Source organism: Hyalella azteca, unplaced genomic scaffold, assembly GCF_000764305.2.
Source record: "Hyalella azteca isolate HAZT.00-mixed unplaced genomic scaffold, Hazt_2.0.2 contig5156, whole genome shotgun sequence".
Lineage (NCBI taxonomy): Eukaryota > Metazoa > Arthropoda > Malacostraca > Amphipoda > Hyalellidae > Hyalella > Hyalella azteca.
This window is the reverse complement of record NW_025935355.1, coordinates 29867-54955: the sequence shown is the minus strand read 5'-3', so window position 1 is coordinate 54955 and position 25089 is coordinate 29867. Positions and strand designations below refer to the sequence as shown.

General features: G+C 42.7%; 2 protein-coding genes across 2 annotated transcripts in view; both read left to right on the top strand.

The window, feature by feature from the left end:
* Positions 1–502: 502 nt before the first annotated feature.
* Positions 503–4910, top strand: LOC108669053. Its single transcript, XM_018156337.2, has 4 exons — positions 503–557; positions 1186–1272; positions 1528–1616; positions 3761–4910. Exon 4 carries the CDS (start codon positions 3771–3773, stop codon positions 4908–4910), a length of 1140 nt encoding a protein of 379 aa, XP_018011826.1. The 5' UTR covers positions 503–557; positions 1186–1272; positions 1528–1616; positions 3761–3770.
* A 1222-nt stretch (positions 4911–6132) lies between these two features.
* LOC125177829 overlaps positions 6133–25089 on the top strand; it is a 25846-nt gene continuing 6889 nt past the window's right edge. Inside the window, exons 1-3 of the mRNA XM_047880307.1 lie at positions 6133–6197; positions 7345–7550; positions 14290–14494. Coding sequence (XP_047736263.1) covers positions 6133–6197; positions 7345–7550; positions 14290–14494 — 476 coding nt within the window. The remainder of the gene's footprint in view (positions 6198–7344; positions 7551–14289; positions 14495–25089) is intronic.

Genomic DNA, 25089 nt, shown 5'->3' with positions numbered 1-25089 from the left:
GGTCCGCCATATTTATGGCAACGTATTTTTTCTTGTTTCTCAATGAAATAAACAGGTGAAATATTTTTTTTGGTTCGATGAGCTAATAGCCAAGAACTGCCGAAACAATTCTCAGATATATTTATTCAATATGACCACCCTTATTTTTTATGACGCCTCCAACCTACGCTAGAAAGCTTCACAGGAGACACGCAGCATTTCTTGAGGGATCAAGTCCCATTCTTGTTTCAATTTAGGCTTCAAACTATCCAAAGAATCATGAGGGGTTCTGCAGACCCTACTCTCTAAAATAGCCCACACAGAGAAGTCAAGAGGATTCAAATCAGGGCTTCTTGAGGGCCATTCATTTTTGCTAGAGAACGCTGGGATGTGACCCTGAATCCAGTTTTGAGACATGTTTGAACCTTGTGATGTGACCATATCCTTGCTGCTTAAGTGACATACTTATTCCAACGTGCAGGTCTCTCACTCCGTGGCAGTACAAGTCTGTCAATGTGGCTCTGCTGTCGATGTATCCTCCTCACCTTGACAATGGACTGTCTCACGGTGATGCTGAAGTGAGTTGTATTGCATCATTAATTATAAGCTTGCCTACCGTTTGATTTCATTGTGAGGTAACTAGTACGTCTTTTGGATCTGCAGTGAGTGTTTATGCATGCAACTGTCTGGAGGCTTAGTACATTTCAACAGAATTTCTTCGATCGTGCAGCAGTCAAATAGAAATGATTTGTTAAAACTGCATTGGTTGAATTACTTATGGTGGAAATTTCGTCCACTGTTCAATACGTATTCTTTCATTCAACTATTCATGTATTGGCTGCTTTCTTCAAGATATCGTGTATTTACCTTGATATGTTCTTATAAAATTAATAAGCCTACTATTTTTCGCATTTCATTTATCTTGCCTAGCATTTCTTCAGTACCTTGATAGCTCATAATTAAGACCATTCATCGGCCATTAAAACATATTTTGAAAAATAATTGTAATTTATTTGATACTATTTGGTGATTGGCTTGAACGATATGGCAGAAACTCATTTTTAATTAAACCATAAATTATCAAAAGAGTCAGCGGGATGGTTGGGCGAAAAAAATCCTGGGTGTTTTGCAGCCTTCGCCACAATAATGCTTGATGCTAATTCATTTTTCACCTTTGAAAGTTCAATGCTCGATTTTTTTCAACAGAATATAAATTGAATGGGGTGGCTATGTCCTTGCTCCCTAAACTGATGAGGGAGCCTTCATTTTCAATCTACCTCACTTGCCCTGCCGGTAAGAATCCTTGACGAATATATGTTGGATCTTTAAGGGTGAAAATAGTAAAATAGAAAATAGTAAAAAAATAGTAAAATAGAAAATAGTAAGGTATTTTTTATACCTTACTATTTTCAGCACTGAGAAGAATAAAATTTTCTCGATTGTGAAGTGCTATTAATACTTAGGGCATTGTAGAATGTCCATTAATACATTGTACTAATTACGCTTATCTGAAAAAAAAACGATTTTATCACATTTATTTTTCTGCAGAAATGTGGGAAGAAGCCAATGCTGATTCTCAATGAAGTTGATGTACGGTCACAGGGCAAGTTATAGCAGAAGACGTGGCTCTGTGTGAGGTATGTAGCTACTTGTAGGGTTCATGCGTTCTCTGGGCTTCCTGCTATGCCTTCAATAAACATTAAAACAAAAAGCATAGAAATACATAAAATTTCATTCAAAAAGTTGGGTTGGAAGGAAAAAGCCACCTTTCATTATGGCAATTCTAAAAAAAATTATTGAAAAGTGTAACTAGATTCAAGTGACCCGGGACCAATGCCAAACACTGCCATAAACACATTGTCTTAATTTTTAGTGACGATAGTTTATTATTTGCCGACGTAGTTGGGTTTTTCGCTTCCTAATATTTCTGCAAGGTTTGTTTGTAATATTTCATATTTGTCTTATTTCATGTTTGTCTTATTTTATGTTCGTCTTATTTTATGTTCGTTCTATTTTATCCTTGTCTTATTATCTGTTTCTCTCATTTTATGTTTTTCTTATTTTATGTTTGACTAATATTAAGTTTATATTATTTTACTTTTGTCTAATTTTTTTATCTTATTTCATGTTTGTCATATTTTATATTTGTCTTTTCATGTTTGCCTTATCTTATATATGTCTTTTTTGTTTGTCTTATCATATGTTTGACCTGTTTTATTTTTGTCTTATTTTATATTCGTCTTATTTTATGTTTGTATTCGTTTGTTGAATAGGGGACGCAATTCTTCTAATTAAGAGTTCGTTTGTAAAATATTGGACGCAATTCTCATAATGAAGTATTCGTTTGTTGAATAGTGGAAGCAATTATTATAGTGAAGTGTTCTAATAAAATGACGTATTTCCTGCGTGTTTTATTCTTAACCTATTCGCTTTTCATTATATTTGTTGTTCTAATTCACCATACACCTCTTGTAAGTTCACTGAGGCTTCATCTATTGAGCGCTCATGTTTACGCGCTAATAGTAACTTGAATTACGCGCCAATAGTAGCTTGAATTTAGCGCTAATAGTAGCTTGAAATACGCACTCCGGCTGCCTGAGTGACTTTTTACGCGCCTGTGTCAACTCATTTTGGGACAAGACGGGATAGACACTTTGGTGCGTAGTGTTAACGCAGCGATTTGTTTCAGTGTATAAAGCACGAAGTAATGTTTATTACGCAATAGTGTACAAATAAGTAGTACTTAGAGTTGGAGCAATGATGTATCTATTGACGGTTCGACGACAATTTACTGACACGTGCGTTGTGACGTAGTTCATAAGATAAAATTCGTAAGCCACTCGTGCCTGAAATTTCGCCTTCTCCTTCGGTCAATGCGGCTTGCTCGATTGACCTCGTGTGTCTCTCTGACGAACCAGTCAATTACCGAACCTCGTGCGCCAGAAATTTCATGCTGAAACTAATAAGTTGCTGACGTTATCATGCTACGCCTATCATCTAACCATCGTTCCATACATAGAATCATCCCCTACCAAGACCAAAAATTAATTTTGACTTTGACAAAGTTTGACTTTGAAATTAAATTGACGCTTATAGTATTTAATTTGAGTACTTTCATAAGGATATCCACGACTTCTTCAAAGCCAGAAGAAGAAGAAGAAGAAGAAAGTAAATCGTAGTATGGTTTAGATTATGTACAACTGTAATGTTAATGTATTTATGTTCTCTTGTGATGTGATTTGATACTAAATTATAATAATGAATTGAGTTTACTTCTACATATATCAGATCTCACCTGAATATTTCTTTCTGTGTAGGGATCTTGTCTCGTTGAAGCCAATACCGATCCCGTTGCACCTGTGCTCAGTTATATAGATTTCTTTCAGATTCATAATTACATTTTAACCGACATTCTTGTTTATCGTTCTTCAAATAAATTATTCATAAGGCAATATCTATTTACCAATTATATTATTTCGATGAGATTGTATTTAATTGAGGCTAGATAGTTACTCTCTGCATTCGAATATTTGAATTTACATTGTATAATATTTTCTAGCGTAGGTTCCGTATTTAATATGTAGATTCTTCAAGTGCGATTTCCTCCTCCAATATTAATAAATTGGAAAATTCATAGGATTATAGATATATTTAATGATTTATTTCCAACGATCGGTCATTATTAGCCGGACAGGATTGGTAAATTTACCGGACAGGGTGCGCAGTTCAGTTCCTAATTATTGCGGTGTGTCTGTGTTCAGTGCATTTCCTCCTTATGCAGATCATGCAAGATGGCTACTACAGGATCAACTGGTGGCTCTCCTGCAACGGCAGTCAATTTGAGAGACAAAACACTTAGAACTTGTCTATGCAATGTATTCGCAAACTTGCATCTTAGTCCCATGGTCATGGGAGCTATTGTGAAGACAGAGTCTCAAGACAAGGAGGATCATGAGACTTACAGAATGTATCTGGATCGTCTACGAACAAACAAAAATGAACCGACTTTTTCCAATACAGAATTGAAGAAAGAATTCGGATACAACTCAGAGAGTTTAAAAAAAGAGAGGAACCCTGACATGTTAGATCTCACTGCCATCTTTTGTTTGCTTTCCCACATTTTAACCAAAGTTAAGAAGTACGATTCAGTCATGCTTGAAGTTCTCTTTAGCAAGTTGAGTGACGTCAAAGATATGCGAAACAAAGTCTTACACAACCTGGATCAACTTCTGAACGAGAAAAATTTCACTGATCTGACAACAACGCTGTTTGATCTCATAGAAGAAGCTAAGAGATTCTATTCTTCCTCCCTGGGCCCTGAGGTTCTATATTTTCCCGCTGAAGATACCAAGCAAAAGCTTAGCGACGAAATTACAAAGCTTGAAGACCTGGACAAAAGTGACATTCATTACTATATTTCGAGGTTGGTTATGAGCGGGAAACCAGCGGTAAGTAAGTTATGGGGAACCAGGCTACACTGCGAGATTCTCCTGCTCAACAACGACAAGGTTCATCGTCAGAAAGTGTTTCACGCTCTCGACGTGATGGTGAAAACATCAGACAGCAATGAAATCCTCTCTTACACAAAAATTTTTGAAGCTCCAGAGAATGTCGTTGTGGTAGCAGGCGCCGCCGGCGCAGGCAAGACAACCCTCGTCAAAAACATCGTACTGCAATTCTTTGACCCGCAACAGAGGTCTGCCGATCACTTGAGCTCTTTTAATCAACTTGTCTTCTTCGAGTGCAGGGATCGCAGCACAGAAAAACTGAGTGACGTCATCGATAAACACTACGAAGACCTGTGCAGTGAACTAGGAAAAGAAAATGTCCTTAAGGCTCTCCTGCGTATCGATGTCTTATTCATCATCGATGGCTTCGACGAAGTCAACAAAAATTCTGCTAAAGTCGTTAATGGCCGCATGCAAGCATAGAGTTGAGATCAACTGATGAGTATCTTGGATGAATATTTCAAACCTGTATTGATTTAGGCGTTTATGTTTAATGAATGTTGGACCCGAATTGTCGAGTTTCAAATTATGTTAGCTATAATCTCTCTTAATGTGCTAATATAAGGTGCTTCTCCCCCACCTTCGCTCGGCCTCCCCCATTTCCCGGCTAACTAACCACTCCCATACGCCACACTATTACTTACTATTGTATTTACCCTCCTACTTACTATGGTATTTACCTTTCTACCTACCATTATATTCACCCTCTTACTTAATATTTTATTTACCCTTCTACGTACAATTGTATTTGCCCTCCTAGTTATAATTGTATTTACCCTCCTACTTACTAATGTATTTACCATCCTACTTACTACGGTATTTACCCTCCTACCTACCATTATATTTACCCTCTTACTTAATATTTTATTTACCCTCCTACTTATAATTGTATTTACCCTCCTACTTACGATTGTATTTACCCTCCTTCGTAACATTGTTTTTACCCTACTACTTACTGTAGATCCTGCAACATATATTGCAGGATCTACAGTAATATTGCATGATCTGCAACATGTAGATCCTCAATTACCATAGTATTTAGCCTACTACTTACTATTGTATTTAAGCTTCTCCTTACTATTGTAGTTACCATCCTGCTTACCATTGTGTTTACTTTCCAACTTACTATTGTATTTTCATTACTACTTACAATCGTATTTACCCTCCTAATTACTATTTTATTTACTCTCCTATTTATAATTGACTCTCTCGTAGACTTTATGAACAAGGATGCGGAGTGATTGCCTTCTCTTGGAGAGGATCCTACCGTCCAGCCTAGTTCTGGATGATTAAAATCACCAACAATCAACGTGTGTGACCAACGGAAAGTCATGTTCGGTAAAAGACTGTTAACTGTCTTTATCGTTAACAGACGAACTGTTTGGTGATCTGTACGCGACGCCTATGAGGAAGCTATCATTGCCTATGAGAGAAAGTTCGCACCACCCTGATTCTCTAGCTGAATGGTGCTCCTTAGACAACTTCACATTCTAAGCCCCTATAAAAGGTTTTGACCCACAACGCTACACCTCTGCTGCACTGCTCTTCGCCTATGTTGTGAAAACAATCATAACCTGGCAACTGAAACTCAACTGGTATAATATTCCCACCGTTATTTTTAGGCAGTGTTTCTGTAATATAAATAATGTCTGGGCACTCGCTCTCCATCACCGATAGAAGTTCACGTATTTTATTCAAAGCAGAGTCGGAGTTCGTGTAAAAACATTTTAAAGTATTTTGTCATGAGGTTCTGCTGCACACTTTCCCTAACTTTTTTTCATAAACCTGCATTATTCAAGATGAAAACAGTTTTACTATCCGCTTGATTCTTTCTATTCAAACTCTCTTCTACTGACTTCACTGAAATTCGGTCATTCACTGACACGGTCCACAAAAAAGAAATGCAAAAAGAACTCCGAAAAGGAACGGTAAAATTTAAAAGTTGGGGACCACAAACACGTGTATCCGTTCTCGATCACAGCTCGAACGTGCTTATGATAGTAGTATAATACTTATATATTAAGTATATATACTCACTTAAAGAACTATCGTATAAACCCTCCTTCTTACTATTGTATTCACCCTCCCTACTTAATATTGTATTTTCAATCTGACTTAGTATGAGCTGTCATGAGTTGCGAGCCTCGCTGATGACATGAGCTGCATGTCATTCTGATGGCATGAGCTGCATGCCGCTCTGATGGCATGAGCTGCAAGCTGCTCCGATGGCATGTGATTCATGTTGCTCTGATGGCAAGAGCTGCATGCCACTCTGTTGGCATGAGCTGCAAGCCGCTCTGATGGCATGAGCTGTATGCCACTCCGATGGCATGAGCTGCAAGCCGCTCTGATGGCAATTAGCTGCAAGCCTCTCTGATGGCATGAGCTGCAGGCCGCTCTAATGGCATGAGCTGCAAGCTGCTCCAATGGCATAAGCTGCATGCCGCTCCGATGGCGCGAGTTTCATGCCGCTCTAATTGCATGAGCTGCATGCCGCTCTGGTGGTACGAACTGCAAGCCGTTCTGATGGCATGAGCTGCATACCGCTCTGATGGCATAAGCTTAAATCCGTTCTGAAGGCATGAACTGTAAGCCCTTCAGATGGCATGAGCTGCAAGCCGCTCTGATGGCATGAGCTGCATGCCGCTCTAATGGTATGAGCTGGTATGACAATAAAGACAAACATGACTTGAGTGCAGCATGATCAATATTACCAGGAAACAGAAATGTCCATTGGAACAACGCGCCCAGTTCTTTTAACATAATACAATCGAAAATCAAAGCATTACAACTGTCGCTGCATTCAACGTACAGATCCGACTCCACTATTGAATCCCCAACCACATGTCTCTCACAGGCTGCGGGAGGTGCTGCTGTATGTGGTGCAGGCGCTGAGCAGGGATAGCCCACGCCACCTCAAACGGTGGTGGCCGCAGCTGAAGGAGGCGCTCCACGACGCCGGTGTCACCGACGCCCGCGATGTGACGGACTGCGTCGCGCGCTGCCCTGACGCTGGGATATTGGGCGAGCTCGCCGGGGGCAAGAATTGGGTCGTCGAGGATGGTGGGTGACGTACACCCATGTTGGGTGTGATGGGCGACGTTCATTAATTTGGGGTGTGGTGGGTGATGTTCACTCATTTTTGGTGAGGTGCGTGACATCCTCTCGTGTTGGGTGTGGTGGGTGATGTTCACTCGTTTTGCAGGTGGTGGGTGACGTTCGCTCGAGTTTGGTATGGTGGGTGACGTTCACTAGTGTTGAGTGTGGTGCGTGACGATCATTCGTGTTGGGTGCAGTGGGCGATGTTCACTCGTTTGGGTGTGGTGAAAGATGTTAACTCGTTTTGGGTGTGGTGGTGACAATACAATACAGTGCAATAAAATACAATATAGTGCAGTACAATACAATACTATACATTGCAGTACAATACAATGCAGTACAATACAACACAATACAAAACAATAAAATACAATACAGTGCAATACAACACAAATTACTGTAACCGCAGCTTCAGCACATAGCGCTTAGTTTTCGTTACTTAGTTAACTAGTTCTCTTTGCGCTGCTTGTACGCGATATTCTTGGTCCCGACGCCGGTCATTGCGGTGTGGAGCGGGTACGCTGATTATTGAGCTCATCGTTCAATGTAATTAGTCCTGTTAAATATCGCCGTGTAATTACGCTCTGTCACCTTTTATAGACCAATGTAAAATAATTACCAGCGGTAGCCTGTGACCTCTTTTTGATCCTGTAGTACAGATTGATAATGAAAATTTTTTTCCCCTTTTCTATTTCATTGGCTACTTGTATTAATTACACGCAGTGGTCAGTTCAACGTGAAGGCCATTGTTAGAAGAGTACGTAAGCACCCTAAACTGTTATTCAGCAGTTACAACAATACAATGCAGTACAATACAATACAATACGGTAAGCACCAGTCTGATACAGAACCTTTACCGCAATAAACTCAGGCTTCACTCAGGAGTCGCGGTTGCGCTGTGGCTCAAGGCGGACGTGCGTGTTGCGCGAGCTCGAAACTGCCTTTGGCACTATGCTTTTTTATAATATTTACGCATTTTGTGCTAATGTGTTTCAGGAAAAAGACTTAAGTGAAATTAGTGAATGAGAATGCGATTAAAGAGTGAAAGCGGAAAGCGAGTAACAAGTGACTCCGTTTTTCTTAATGAAAAACATGGGTAAACAAGTGAGTGAGGATAGAGTGTTGTGCGCATCGTAGCTTTTGGCCAAGCCTAAATTTCTCGAGCCCGGCTCCGTCGCCTCTAGCCTACCCCTCCCCCACTCTAGCTGTCTGTCACGTCGTACCATTCACGTCCCAGCCCACCCCGCCGCTTCCTCGTCAGCTGTTCCGTGGAATCGGTATTTTCGATGGACGTTTAACTCTACTCAACTTAATTCAGTTTTAAAGTTTTTCTAGGTTACTTTTCTAAGTTTTAAGAGATTTTTCCGTGCATTCTACGATGGCTGGACAGAGAAGAAAAGGGTAGTCGAAAAGCACTCTAGACACAAATAAAAATCAAATTAGCTCAGCTAGAGCCGAAAGTTTGCAAGTACTGCAAAGAGATCTTTGTGAGCGAGGTTGATAAGATGATCACCTGCGAACGTTGCGAAGATTTCAGTTATATCAGCTGTTCGAAGTTGAGCTCTGAGGAGTACTCATTACTCTAGAAAACTAAATTACTTCATTGGTTTTGTCGCGAATGCGGAAAACCAACTCTTGGTGCTGAAAAAACCGGAAGAACAGGGAATGAGTCGAAATCGTTGAATGATGTAGTAAACTCCTTGAGTGAGATGGTGCGCTCGTTGAGTGAAAGATTGAGCTTGCTATGCAATGAGCTTACTTAAGTGAATCCTTAGCTGAAAAATACAGAAAAATGAAAGTAAAGAACCAGAGAATAGATTTATCCGAAGTCACCAGCGAAAGCTCTCGTGAATTGCTTGACAGAGGCCGTAGGAAGTCTAATCTTGTGTCTTGTGTGGTTTAATATTCCGGAAAGTACCGCATCAGATACGAAGGTCCGAGTGATGACTGATACCGCATTTATTGCAGACCGCTGTAGTAAGGCACTCACCATACCGGTTGCCATTACATCGTGCAAGAGGCTACACTCGTGAAGGGCACTGCTGCCAACACCTCTGTTAGTGACTGGAAAGGATCCTGCACAGATTTGGAGCGTACTGAGGGCAGCAAGAAAACTAGGAAAATCCGCTGAGTTCAAGTCCGTTTTTGTGAAGGAGGATTGCACCCCTTTAGCCTTCTACCGTCTGATATAAGCTTCCTGAAAAAAATTTTTTCTTCTTTCTATCGTGTTACTGATGATGCAATAAGATCATATCTATATAACTTTTTCATTTTGACGCTTAGTGAAAAAATATATAACATGTCACCCAGGGGGAACATTGGTCACCAGAAGGCAGTAATATAAGTGTCACTCTTGAGGAACATCAGGCATACATACAAACATAAGGTATTATATTTTGATTTGAACTAGATTGTTATAATATGAGGATGGAAAAACAATCAGGTAATGACAAAAATGTACTGTACCAAGATTTTCTGACTTGAAACCGGTACATTTGTCCTTTTTGCACCTGTTTCTGTTTTTTTCTAAAACAGGAAAGTGGCCAATTTGGTCAAAACGTACAATGTTCTCGGGACCAGATCGAAGACGTTTGGGGGTTGAACTCTGACTTTCATATGGTGATGGCCTTCCACGCTTTGCTGGTCGTGCTTTACCCTTCGCTGTTAGTGCACTAGCAACCGTTAATTTGAAGTGAGCCAGAGGTAGAATGTCTTTTCTTTGAAGGTTCAAATCTTCAGCATCCCTTTTGTATAGTTTCCAGGCGTTTATTTTATCTTATATCCCCACTTATGCGGCTTACTTGGGATGTATTGCTTCAGTTGGCTTCTTCCTTTGAAGGGAACAAGTTGTTCATCAATGCATAGTTCTTGCTGCATTGTAATTTTCTGAAATTTTTGTCGAAGATGTTCAATCATTGGTTTTACTTTGAACATTTTATCACATTGATTTGCTATTTGGCTGTTGTCACTCATGTGGAAGTGAGTTTTAATTGCTTCAAATCTATTCCTGCTCATCACTGTGGGGGCCACAACCATGAAGTGATGAAGTTTACGGCACCAATACATTCGTGTGTCAGATACGTTCATTATAGAAAAATACATTACGAAGGCAATCCACTCTTCGAGCACATTCTCCGTAAGCCCCAAAGGTTTATTCACATTTTTTTTGCACAGAATAAAGGTTTGATTGTTCGACAACCAGTTCTAGAAACGAGTCAGTAATGATGGACTTGAAATATTCGTACGGATGTTGCACTTCATGACAGCAGGGTTCGGTCCCAGTTGGCAGCATGATACTCAGGTTCTTGAGTGCACCCACTGTCTTTATTGTACCACTGCGGGGTTAAAATATGCCTCCTTGTCCGTGTAGCTCTGGACGAGCCGGTGCTTTCATCAGCCTGTAGTTCCATAACTACAGTTTCATCGTTAGTAAATTCATCACTGGGCTCATAATCATGATCCTCGTCTTCAATATCTAATTCAATTTGTACAGGAGGAAAAGTTAGGTCCCCAACTTCTTCATCTTCTCCGTCACAATCGCTAGGACCATCACTGTCTCTAGCTGATTCTTGCATTTTCATTGCAGTTTTTCGCCCATAGAATGAATTTGGTTGAAAAATATCTGGAAATAAAGAGAAAGTGAAAATTTGAATTGATTTCGAGAATTCGGATTATATGTTGATTATGTACATCCAATGAAAGTATTTCATGGAATTATAATCAAAAACTCAATGCATTTTATCGTTCAAAAACTATGTAGTCACCTGATTACGCGTGCATATATAATATTGTACCATGCAGTTTTTCATAAATGTCACATGATACAATCACCTGACGGTTGTTCCTCCTCAGTGACAGACAATAAATGCAGTGGAGAGCCTGATGTTCCCTCTTAGTGACAAACAATGAATCATACAAAAAATGTTTATTGTAAAGTTAAAAGAGAAACCGAATACATCAAACATGACCTAGATTCATGAGAACAGCTTACAAAAATTCGCAGCATCATAACTCACCATTGTTTTCGTCCATGATTAGGTAAAGATGGCAAACCGGAGAATAATTGTCACACCTCCGACCCTTGAAACGTATAACTATCCACTGAGCGCAAAACCACTTCCATTGACGGTTGCTGCCGTGTACGACAACTTTAACATGTCCTCTGCAAGGAACAACCGTCGTCAGGTCGCTACAGTCAATAACTGGCGCATAATTTCAATGTAAAAGTTATGTTCCCGGACAGTGACACGGGGCGGTAGAGGGTTGCTCCTCTCAGTGCTCACGGTCAGCCAGAGGAGCTGGAAGCCAAGTAAACAGTGGGAATGATTTTCATATATCAAGTATAACGGCAAATAATGTAATGTAAGAAATAACGGCATACATCAGAGTGAAAGTGCACAGAATATTTAAAATATTTCACACGAGCTCGGATTCTGTTTGAACAAAAAAGTGAACTGTTAACTGTGATCGCAAACGAGTGCATAAACATTATTTGTATTACTGAAACACTCCCTAAAATCACGGGGGATATTGTACCTGTTGAATATTAGTTGCCATGGTTTGATTATTTCATGACGTAAATGAAGAGTTGTACAGTAGAAGTGTAGCACTGGGGGTTAGAACCTTTTATGAGGGCGAGCAAGTTAAGTTATCTGCAGAGCAACAATCGGGTAGAGAATCAATGTGGTACGAACATTCTCTAAAGTAGTAGGATAGCCTCCCCATATGCGTCGTATTGTGAGGTTTTCACACAATCGACAGGGATTTAATTAAAGAACTAATCTAAGAAGCTTTTATTTTAATTATTCATCAAACAAAATTTTGAGTGGCTTTTAATGATTCTTCTTCATAGTAAAGGCGAAAATAGTCAATGAGAACCGAATCCAAAAGTGCAATCTTCAGTATATGGGAACGTGAAGGTGAAGATGGCGGGTTGTTCACTCGATGAAAGAAAGTGGTGACGAATGCGTGACGTACAAATAAATTAAGGCCAGCCAGTCTCGGGTTCGGATACTGTAAAGAAGTGAATTCAAATTATAAATCTTGCGAATGAATTCAAATTATAAATCTTGCGAATGAATTCAAATTATAAATCTTGCGAATGAATTCAAATTATAAATCTTGCGAAACTTTCAACAAAGTATAGTTTAAATAAATGATCAAAATTTCACTTTTGCACGGAAAACACTACGAACCTGAGGTTTAAATGCCCAGTGTGGTAATCACTTTATGAAGGAAGAATGATTGATAGGTTTTGATGCTTTAGAAATTAGAGAAATAGACTTAAGACTAAGGTTTGAATAATGATCTTCGCATGTCACGTAAAGTAAATAACGCACTTCTAGAGCGAAGAACATCAAAAAAGTAGTCGATTTGATTTGAAAGAATTAGCATTTTAATTTAAAGCATGATATTTGAATTTCAGTAAGTTTGATTGTATCCTTAAACTAGGTCCAACTTCCTAACAGATTTGACAAATGAATTTAATAGAGCAAAAATAAATAAACATAACGAAATTCACACGACATTCATACAAACCAAGGGATAGAGAAACAGATTTAAAGTAAGATGGTAGAAATACTTGAACGTTGAAGAAGGTAAGTTGACAATCGGTACGGTTGAATGGCTGATATAAGTGGCAAAACGGCAATGATAACTGCAAAAATGTCAGTCTTTTGAATCTAGTCAAGAATACCGAGATTTCGAGATTTTAACACAGATGTGGTCACTGGCGGCACGTATAATGTGAGACAAACGATAACTGATGCTGATGAGGACTGATAAGATCCGCGGCAGAACCTCTAATTTAGACTACGGGTAATGCTTATTCTTTGGCTGAAGTTAGAGAATCGGATTCTAGAAGTAAGATAATTCGGTTAATAATAGATCTTATAAACAAACCGTAGCATATATACTAATTAACGGTGGGAAATGAGGAATTTCTCACAGTATATAGATCACCAAACAGTCTCTCTGATAATGATAAAGCACTATACAGCCTTTTAAAGAGTCGGACTTTGTAGGTGGGATACGTTGATCGTTGGTGACTTTAACCATCCAGAAATAGACAGAATGAATCCTCTCCAAGAGATGTAAATCACCAAGCATCCTTGTTCTTGGGGTCTGTGCGAGACTCATTTTTAATCCAGAACATCACCAAGTCAGCCCATTTTAGGGATTAAACGACACCAAATATTTTAGATCTAGAGTTTACCAGTGAAGAGTCAATGTCAGATGAGCTCCGCCACGAAGCTACATTGAGTTAAAGCTACCACCAATCAATGTTTTTCAGTATTAGGTGATACACAGAAATTACGTCTGTCCAGTCGTCTTGAACGTTTGAATTAGGCGAAAGGCGATTATGTTAAACTCCGTGATGCATTGAGCGCGGCGAATATTTCGGACTGTATTAAGGACATGATTGTGGCTGATTCATGTTCATTTCTCAAAGACATGGTTATGTCTGCAGTTGATGCGTGTGTACCCAAGATTAAGCTCGGCGGAGTAAAAAAAGGCACAGTGGATAGACAGTGCAGTTATGGCTAAGTTTTTTTAACTTCTGGCAAATTATAACTTTAGGCTGAATTCCACGAGGAGTTTTTTTCTTTTTTTGGCTTTGATGGTCACGTTATGGTTGCCCGTAGGTCGCCATGTGGCCGCTGTAACTGCCATACTTTGGTGGTCACGTTATGGTTACCCACAGGTCGCCATGTGGCCGCTGTAGCAGCCATGCTCCACCACTCTTTGCCATCTATGGTGAAGGTGAACATGGAGGCCGCGGCCCTGAGGAAGGTGCCGTGGGGGGCACTCGTGGCGGCGGCAGAGGGCGTAGAGGTCGACCTATGGCTGTACCGCCCTGACGACTGTGAGCTCCACGACGACCTCCTCCTGCCGCTGCGCGACAGCGGGTAAGAGATAGACGGTGCAGGTATGAACCAGCAGGTGCAGTTGAAAACCTACAGGTGCTGTTAAGAACCTACAGGTGCAGTTAATAACGTGTAGGTGCAGGTAAGAAACTACAGGTGCATGCGAGAAACTGCAGGTGCAAGTAAGAACCATTTAGGTGCAGTTTAGGACCCGAAGGTGCAATAGGAACCCTTCAGGTGCAGGTAAGAATCTGCAGGCGCAATTAAGAACACTGTAGGTGCAGGTAAAAACCCAGCAGGTGCAAGTAACTATCATGCAGGTGCAGATGAGAACCATGCAGGTGATGCCGTCGATGTTCTCGGGTTCAACCATCAGGACGACGAAAGGAATACAGGAGGGTGAGGGATAGAGGGGAGGAGCAGGCGGGGGGAGCTTCTTGGCGAATGCCGTGAGTGGCAAACTCGTGCCTGCACACCCACACCCCCACCCCCGCCCCTACACCCATAACACCTTACAACCACATCTTCACAACTCCACACCCCGACTTCCACCACCCCTTTTCTACCACAAACCCCTGCCCCAATTCTCCACCTTTACACCTTAACCCCTACCCACCACATCCTCCTGCCCGACCATCAGGCGTTACTGGGGTAGCTGAGATCGATTGCTGGTCCATTACAATGGATTGCTGGTCCTTTACAATGGAGTGCTTGGCCATTACAATGAATTGCTGGTCCATTACAATGGGTTGCTGGTCCATTACAATGGATTGCATGGCCATTACAATGAATTGCTGGTCCATTACAATGGATTGCTGCTCTATTAAAATGGATGGCTTGACCATTACAATGAATTGCTAGTTCGTTACAATGAATTGCTGGTCCATTACAATGGTTTGCTTGACCATTACAATGAATTGTTGGTCCATTACAGTGGATTACCGGTCCTTATCTTATGACCTTATAAAGAGTTTGGGACTTCCTAGTCTCCGGTCACGCTGATGCGCCGCCTTCGTTGTTCTCCGTCTCCAAGTCGTCGCTAGGCAGGTCACCCTGCCCTCGGGTTCCGGATGTAACGTTGGACGTATTCCGCATATTTGCCCTCCTTTGCGCAGCTGGTGCAAAATGCTGTTGTTTGTCACTTCCTGAGGGTAGTTTTCCATTACTGGACAATTCGGGATCTTTCTCAAACAATTTTCCAGTCGTCTCTTGAATGTTGCAAGGGTGAACTTCTCTCCTATCAGAACTTTTGGCAAGGCATTAAAGAGCCTCGGTCATGCCAAGGACAGTGATTCCTAACGATGAGTCTGTACTCTGGCCGCGGCTCGGTTATTAAATGGGGGAATCCTGCACCGTCTCCCCCTCCTTTCGTGGTAATATGTCTCTATTCTGCAGGTCTCACTCTCAAAGTTGGTAGCCAGTCCGGTTATTATCTTCCAAGTGTACTGTATGATATACCTCGTTTTTCTCCTCTTCAGTGAGTACAGTCCAGGGTGTTTCAGCCTTTCCCAGTAGTTCAGGTCCAGCTCCTTCATGCCGCTGATCCTGTACGTGAAGGTCTGCTGCACCGCCTCCAGTTTCCGCACCGCACCCGCCTTGAGTGGCGACCAAAGTTAGCAGCAATACTCAAGATTGGGGAGCACGAGGGCTCTGAAGAGTGTAATCACTGTCTCTTATACACATCTAGATGTGTATAAGAGACAGGTCATGTGACAGGAATGTTACCTGCTGTCACGTGACAGGAATGTGACCTGCTGTCACGTGACAGGAATGTGATCTGTCTCTTATACACATCTAGATGTGTATAAGAGACAGGTGTAGGCCACCATCAGAGGCGTTAAGGTCGGGGCCCTGATCATTGACATGAAACCATTCCCTGTTTTTAATTAATAAAATCAATTCTTTTTTTGTTGGAATGGTGAGTGTGGGAGGCCTTAAATTAAAAAAAATCAGCAATTCATGCTGCGGGTGACTATTTATTAGGAGTGGGCATCGAACGTGGCTTCGGTACTCACCTACACTCCGTCGCGTGTGAAACACGAGTTTATTTATTCAGAGAAATTTTTATGTCCCTGCTAGTGGCAACATCTTTTAATGCGTTTTCGGGAGCTTTTGCAAATAAAAAAGTTAACGTTGAACTAGCCCGAAGCAACATTGTCGTAAGTTTTTAAGAGAAGTGATGATGTATTTATTGCTTTGTTCATTTTTATTTTAAACGACCTTGGCTTGTGAATAGTGAAACAATAGAAGGGAAATGTAGCTTTTAGAATTGATTCCTGTTTTCTGGTTCCTTGCAGTTTTAACAAATATATACAGCCAAATCCTGGTGGCTGTAACTCCACCTACAGGAGAAGATTTTATTATTATCGAAGTATGCGGCACAACACTCCTAGATCTCGAACTAGTTTGCTTCTCCTCAATTTCTGTGCATCTGATGCCATGTAGCGATGTGGCATCCCGATCTCTCTGCGGATTCTGTAATTCATTACTTAGACTTTGGTGCAGTTGAACTGCATATTGTTCACTGGGGCCCAATCGTAGATTGTCGAAAAGTCATCCTTCAAACCTGTAGGTCATCTGTGATCTTCATCTGCACTCTTGTATCGTCCGCAAATGACGATGTAGATGCATATGTAAACTCCGAGTCGCTATCAGCAATGTGGATGAGAAAGAGGATCGGCTTAAGCACTGAGCCCTTTGGAACTCCGCTTTTCACCCTCGCTTCTCTCGATTCCGAGTTTTCAATTGCCACAGCTTTTACTCTCTCTGGCTTCCTCCTACTCCCAACAGCCTCAGCTTTCTAAAGAGCACTCCATGGTCAACTTCGTCAATAGCTTTTGCAAAGTCTAGGTAAATTACGTCCACGCCAGCTCCCTCCTCCAGTTGAGCCAACAGGCGGTGATGGTGCTCCAGTAACTGTGACAAACTGGAACGATTCCGCCGGAAACCATGCTGTCCATTATTATACTGTGCAGCCTCTCCCATATACTGGACCAGCCTCCAGTCCCCTACCTTCTCAAAAACCTTGATCACATATCAGCAAGGTCGCAGGTCTGTAATTTTGATGTCTGTCTCGCGGACCGCCTTTGTTAATTGGCGTTATCAGTCCCACTTTTCGGCCGTCAAGAATATTTTCTACCGTCATCGAGGCTTTCCAGAGCATTGTGAGCGGAGCCTTCAGTGCTTTAACACAATTCATATGCGAGGTCAAGGTCACAGGTTTGTAATTTTGGTGTCTGTCCCTCAGACAGCCTTTGTGGATTGGCGTTATCAGTCCCACTTGTAGGCCCTCAGGAATAATTCCCTTCGTCATCGAGGCTTTCCAGAGCATTATGAATGGAGCCTTCAGTGCTGCAACACAGCTCTTCAGCAGCACTGCCGGAATTCCATCGGGTCCTGGCGCTAAAAACGTCACCAGTGCTATGATACTTATTTCCATATCTTCTGGTCCAAACTTAATTGTTCTCCAACCCTCTTCCGTCTGGCAGCTCCTGGAGAACTCCACTTTCATTCTCTTCCCTTGAGTAGCGGGGGCTGCCGAACACTGATTCAAACTGTGATCCCAGTAACTCACACATGCCACGGTCATCTCCGACAATGACTCCGTGACTCCGTTACCCTTAAGCGGGCCCACTTGCGTCTTTATTTTAGCCATGGAATGGACATTTTTAAAATAATACTTAGGGTTCTCTCTGATGACCTTAACCACTCGCTCTTTAGCGGCTTGTTCTTCCATCCTATGCGAGTCCTGCAGCCTGCAGGGTTCGATTTCCTAGTGCAAATCTACCAGCTTCAGTCTCCTCATATCACTAGTGGATTCAGCTATTCGTTTATTTTATCGCTTGCGTTTCTCATTAAGGCTTCGTCGGCTTCTCGTAATGCTGCGGACTTTTGGGCCTGTTTTTCTCGGGGTATGACGCCCACATACCTGGGCTAGTTTCTTACACAGTTTTGTGTAGATTTTCTCTGCATTCATCTCGTGAAACTCAACTCTCCAATTGATTTCGTCAATTTCATTCAAAATTGCCACCAGATCAGTTCTTCGATTGTGGAAGTTAAGTCCTGCCAGTTCCTCTTCGGGTATAGACCTGGTGCAATACTTTCAAAACTCTCTAAGTGAACGTAAGTACTTATGCTCTATTTCTTGTCTATAATTGGTGGATTTTGCTTGAAAGGCCGTCAATGATTGGCTGATGAATTACGATCTCTTAACTCTTTTTGAAAGTATAGGCCCTGGGCTGGTTTTCAATTCCAATTGTCGTTTCCACCATCACTAAGCGATGGTCAAACAGTGAGTTCTCGTCAACCCAAACGTCAACCACCATTCTTTCATTATTAGTATAGAAGAGATCTAGAATATTGTGTCCCTTTAACGGCAGTCGTACTTGCTGACTGAGCATGTGTTCCGCTGCAAACTTCACAAGTTGGGCTTCTTGACTTGTGTCACGGTCGTCGACCTCTAAGCCGATAGGGCTTGTTCAACTGATTCGTGGGAGATTGAAGTGCTCCCAATTAACAGGCTGGGTGCTGGGTCACCTAGTTCAGCCACCCCGGCCTTTATTTCATTGAGGGTTTTGTTAAAATTTTCCGGTGGACAAGCAGGAGGTCTATAGACTAGGACTAAGCACAGGTCAAATTTTTTTTAAGTGGAGGAGCACGTGTTCAACAAAGCCGTCTGAGTTTCCAGATTTTGATCTCAATTCTACAGTGCTTCTTGCGAAGAAGCAAGAAGCACTGTCCTTCTTTCTCCCTTCCTTCCGGTCCACACGGTAGTGTTGGAATTCATCAATTGCAATTTCTGCATCGAGGATCTCTTTCCTCAGGTGCTCGTTAGTGCAATCATGAAGAACCCACCCTCGACGGCCATCTCTCTCAGCACGCCAATCTTGTGGCGCGCTTTTTGTGGGAAGAGCCTCTCTATGTTAGCCAACAGAATGCCAGACTCTTCCCTTCTTGATGTTCTTACCTGCAGCGGCACAGTTCTGCCAGGTGCCCCTGGTTTAGCAGCCCCTGCATCTGGAATTGCATTAGTGAAGGGATGATGGCAAGTCATTTTCTAAGTCGCCATTCTCCAGGGTTAGTGCGGTAGCCGAAGCGTAGGTAATCGTAGTGTTTGGGCCAAATTCTTAGGAAGGAATGTCGATAGGATTAGATGTTGGTGCACTGGAAGAGCTGAGGGTAAGAGTAAGGCTGGGGATAGGTGTAGGGTTAGAAGTGAGGAAAGAGGTGGGGGAGGGGGTAGGGGAAGAGGCATGGGTACAGTTAGCTGCAAGAAAGATGAGGTGGCATGGGGAAAGGTGGGCCAGCACCACCGGGCACGCAACCCGCCAGTTTAGATTTTTCTTTCATGGCTGCGCTAAGTTTTTTCGCTTTGAAGTTTTTGCAAGTATTCATTAAACAGTTCTTACATTCCTAAAAAAACTCTGGTGTGATCGAACCGAACGAGGCAATATATCGGCATTTCGCTACATATAAGATGAATGAATAACTTTTTTGCTGCACTGTAGTGCACGTGCCGCATTACAAAGCTCCTTGAAAATTATGCACGAACTCATAGGGGTTGCATCACAACGCATTTAGCCATCTTACATTGTTTTTCTTATTATATTATTACACTAAATATTTTACACTATTACACTGGATATCCTGGCTTACACTGAGCTCCGACATTGGCCGCAAAACCTTGAGCTCGAAACGTTGGGCCCGCAGACCGCGATATAGGCTCGGCAGGAAGTCATAAATACTTTCGGCTTCGAGCACACATGCAGCTTCATCGCTTACTACAGTTTAACACTCTTATTTGTTTCACTGATTTAATGTAAACACTTGATACTTATGTAAACACTTCCCTGCTTCACGTATTGAATACTAGATTTTCATTCTACCGATCTGATATTTTTTGTCGGGTATTTTTTATGTATAAAAAGTAATTTTCTGAACATCAGTTTACACTGAACAAATTATATTATTTTTACTCTTTTTTTACTGACTTCCCTTGTTTTCCGCCGAATCACTGAATTACATCACTTAGGCCCTGTCTGTACAATTAATTAACAACTGGTCATCAAAGAGAAATAATCGTCAACGATTTACTTCAGTGAGAGCCGGCTGAGACACGTCATATCCCGACGACGTCTACAAGAGAAGTCCAATGTCCGGTCCATTACAATAGATTGCTGGTCTGTTACAACAGATTGCTGATACATTACAATGGATTGCTGATACATTACAATGGATTGCTGGTCCATTACACTGGATTGCTGGTCCATTACAATGGATTGCTGGTACAGGACCATGGATTACTGGCCCGTTACGACGGATTGCTGGTCCATTTAAATGGATTGCTGATTCATTACAATGAATCTTTGGTCCATTACAATGAATTGCTGGTCCATTACAAAGGATTGCTGTTCCATTACAATGAATTGCTGGTTCATTACATTATATGGCTGGTCCATCACAATGGATTGCTGCCCGTTACAATGAATTGTGTCCATTACAATGGATTGCTGGTCCACTACAATGAATTTCTGGTCTATTAGGACCTTATGATGAGTTTAGGATCTCGTAGTCCACGGTCACGCTGATGCGCCGCCTTCGTCGTCCTCCGTCTATAGTCCACGGTTACGCTGTGGCAGCGTCTTCGTCGTCCTCCGTCGGGAAGAACTGCCTATAGTCGTCGATAGGCAGCTATCCTCGCCCTCAGATCCCAGATGTTATGTTGGAAATTTTTGGTCTTTCTGCCCTCCTTTGGGACAGCTGATGCAAGATGCTGCTGCTGGTCACTTGCTGAGTGTAGTTTCCCATAACTGGGTAATCCGGAATCCTTTTCCACCACTTGTCCAGTCTTCTTTTGAAGGTCGCAAGGTTGAACTCTACTTCTTTCAGCACCTTTGGCAAAGCATTAAACAGCCTCGGTCCTACCACAGATAGTGATCCCATACGAAGAGTCCGAACTCTAGCCGCGGCTCGGTTAATAAATGGGGTAATTCTGAACAGTCTAATCCTCTTTCGTTGTAATATGTCACTATTCTGGAGGTCTCACTTTCAAATTTGGAAACCAGTCCTGCTATCATCTTCCATGATTGCAGTATGATATATCTCTCTTCTCTCCAGTGAGTACAGTCCCAGGTGTTTCAACCTTCTCCAGTAGTCCAACTTTAGCTCCCTCATACCGTTGATCCTGGAAGTGAAAGTCCGCTGCACTGCCTCCCGTTTTGGCACCGCGACCACCTTGAGCGGCGCCCAAAGCAGGCAACAATATTCAAGATTGGGGAGCACGAGGGCTCTGAAGAGTGTAATCATTGGCACTGCGGTCTCGAAATCCACCGTTCAAAATGTCCGCCTGATCCATCCCATCCGTTCACCGCCTCGCGCAACTATTTCCTCGATGTGATCACGGAACATGGCTTTGGTACTCATCAACTCTCCGAGATCTCGAACATGTTGCTTCTCATCAGTTTCTGTGTCATCCGATGCCAAGTAGAGATGCGACATCCCGGTCTCTGTGCCGACTCTGTATCTCATTACTTCAAACCTGGTGCCGTTGAATTGCAAATTATTAACTAAGGCCCAATCTTCTATTGTCGACAAGTCATCCTGTAACCTTTCCCTGTCTAAGTCGTCTGGGATCTTATCAGCACTCCTATATAGTCAGCAAACGACGATATAGATGCGTGGGTAAGCTCCGAGTCGATGTTGGCGATGTGTATGAGGAAGAGGATGGGTCCTAGCATCAAGTCTTTGGCAATCCTATTTACCCTCGCTTCTCTCGATATCAAGTTCCAATTGCGATAGCTTTTACTCTATTTGTAAGGAAGGAAGTTATGGATCCATCCTAAGTCCTAACAGGTTTCCGCCTACTCCAAAGCAGATTTCACTCAGCTTTCTGAAGTGCACCTCATGATCAACTTATTCAAAAGCTTTAGCAAAGTCCAGGTATATAACGCCCACTCTAGCTCCCTCCTCCAGTAGGGCCAAACAAGGCGGTGGTGGAGCTTCAATAACTGTGACAAACTGGAACGATTTCGCCGGAAACCATGCTGTCCATTATTATGCAGCTCAGCATGAGGTCTGAGGTCTGTCCCTCGGGTTTCCTTTGTGGATTGACGTTATCAGTCCTACCTTGATGTCCTCAGGAATATTCCCTCCAACATCGAGGCTTTCCAGAGCATTGTGAGCGGATCCTTAAGTGTTCTAACACACTTATTCTGCAGCACTGCCGGAAATCCATCGGGTACAGGTGCTGAAAACGTTGCTAGTTCTCTGTTACTTATTTCTATGTTGTCTGGTCCAAACTCGATGGTCTCCTTAACCCCATTCCACATGGCAGCTCCCGTAGAACTTCGTTTCATTCTCCTGTCTTCAATAGCGGGAGTTACTGAACACTGATTCAAACTTCGATCCCGGTAAGTCACACATGCCCTGGTCGTCTCTTACAAGGATATCGTTATCCTTCAGAGGGTCCACTGGCGTCCTTATTTTAGACTTGCACTGAGCGTATTTAAAAAAATACTTGGGGTTCTTTCTAATGACCTCAACCACTCGCTCTTCAGAAGCTTGTTCTTTCATCCTGTGCGAACCACTCGCTTCTCAGCAGCTTGTTCTTCCATCCTGTGCAAGTCCTATAACCTGAGTTCTGTTTCCTTGTGAAAATCTACTAGTCTCTGTCATCTCAGATCACCAGTGGATTCAGCTATTTTTTAAGCAAATCGATTGCGTTTTCTCATGAGGGATTGCCAATCAATGCAGCGGACTTTAGGGCCCTTTTTACTCGGGGTATGACGCACACACTCCTGTGCTAGTTTTACACATAGTTTTGTGTTAATTTCGTCTGCATTCCTTTCATTAAGCTCTTTTCTCCAGTCAGTTTCGTCAAATTAATTTTAAATTGCATCCAAATTCGTTCTACGATGGTGGAGACTAAGTCGTGTCAGTCCTTTTTGGTGTATAGACCTGGTCTGGGTATAAGTTCTAATTGTCGTATCTACCATCACCAGGCGGTGTTCGGACAGTGATGTCTCTTCAACCCGAACGTCAACCACCATTCTTTCTTTATTAGTAAAAAGCGATCGAGGATATTGTGTTCCCATGTTGGCAGCCGTACTTGCTGACTGAGAAAGTGATCTGCAGCAAACTGCACTAGTATGGCTCCCTGACTTCTTTTGCGGTCACCAACCTGCATGTCGCCCAGGCTTGTCCAGCAGATTCCTGGGAGATTGTAGTCCCCCCCCATTATCAGGCTGGCGTCTGGAACTCTCAATCCAGCCACCCTGCTCTCTATTTCCCTCGGGGTTTCGTTGAAACTTTCTGATGTGCAAGCAGGCGGCCTATAGACTATGGCTACGCAGAGGTCGAGTTTTTTATGTGGAGTAGTTCGTGTTCAACAAATCCATCAGAGTTTCCAGATTTCGCTGTAAATTTCACCGTGCTAATTACTATGGAGTTCCAACGAGAAACAATTACTCCTCCCTTCTTTCTCCCTTCCATTCGGTCCGCACGATTATGTTGGAATCCTTCCATTGCAATATCTCTATGCAGGATTTCCTTTCCTAGATGTGATTACGTTAGTGCAATCACAAAGATCTATCTTAAGATTTATTTTCTTGGATGCTCTGGGCAGGGTGGCCCAGTGGTTAAAGTTCAGAGTACCAAGACTGGGCAGAGAGGCGCGGGTTCGATCATATCTCTGTGCGCCAGTTTCTGTTCAGAATCGGCAAGGAGGCCGGACGGTTAAACACAGCAGAATTGGAGCAGTGAGTTGCGAGTTCGAGACCGCGACATGCTGTGAATGTTCTGCGATGTTAAGAATCGGCGACAGGCTTACGGCCTAGTAAACGCTGAAGGCGCTATTATTATTATTATTATTATTATTATTATTATTATTATAAACACTTGAGTAGATAAGTCGTCTGTCCTTCACTATGGACTCCGCTCATTTCGGCTCCGTACGTCACCGCAACTTCCCAGAGCGCGTCATTGTCTTCCCAGAGCGCGTCATTGTTATTCGTTTTTTCAGTTTTTCTACTTTTTTCTTGATTTGATACGGTGAAAACGACAGTTTTCTTTTGCGAAATCATCTCTGTTCATGACACTCGAGCACAGCGTGGGCTGATAAAAGGGACAATCTCTACCTTTTTTGCACCCGCCTGGATGACCGCTTCCAAAGCCCCCGATCTCTGCCGCGTCTACGTCGTGGGGGTACCCTGGCCTACGCGTCGGCCGGATGCCCGGCTTGCTCGCGGACCAGGCCAAACGGCAGAGGCCCCCCCGCCCGGATCGCTACCGGACGGAGGCCCCTTTCTTCATTTTTTCGACCAAGGGTCGGGGGACCTTGGCCTCCCCTCCCCCCTACCCACTTTTTGGCCGCCTATCTTTCCTGAGGCACACTATGCCCTTCTCTCCTCTCACCTTTTCTTCCTTTTCGTCCTTCTCCTCCTGACCCAGGGTATCCATCCCAACCCTGGCCCGGGTCGCCATCCCAACCTCGACCCCGCCGACGACCCCTGCTCAGTCTGCTCCCTCCCGGTTACAAAGCGATGTTACTCGTTCTGGTGCTCCACGTGTAACGCCTGGTGCCACAAGCGGTGCTCCGGCCTTCGCTCCATCCACCTACACTCCGCAGACTGGTCCTGCCC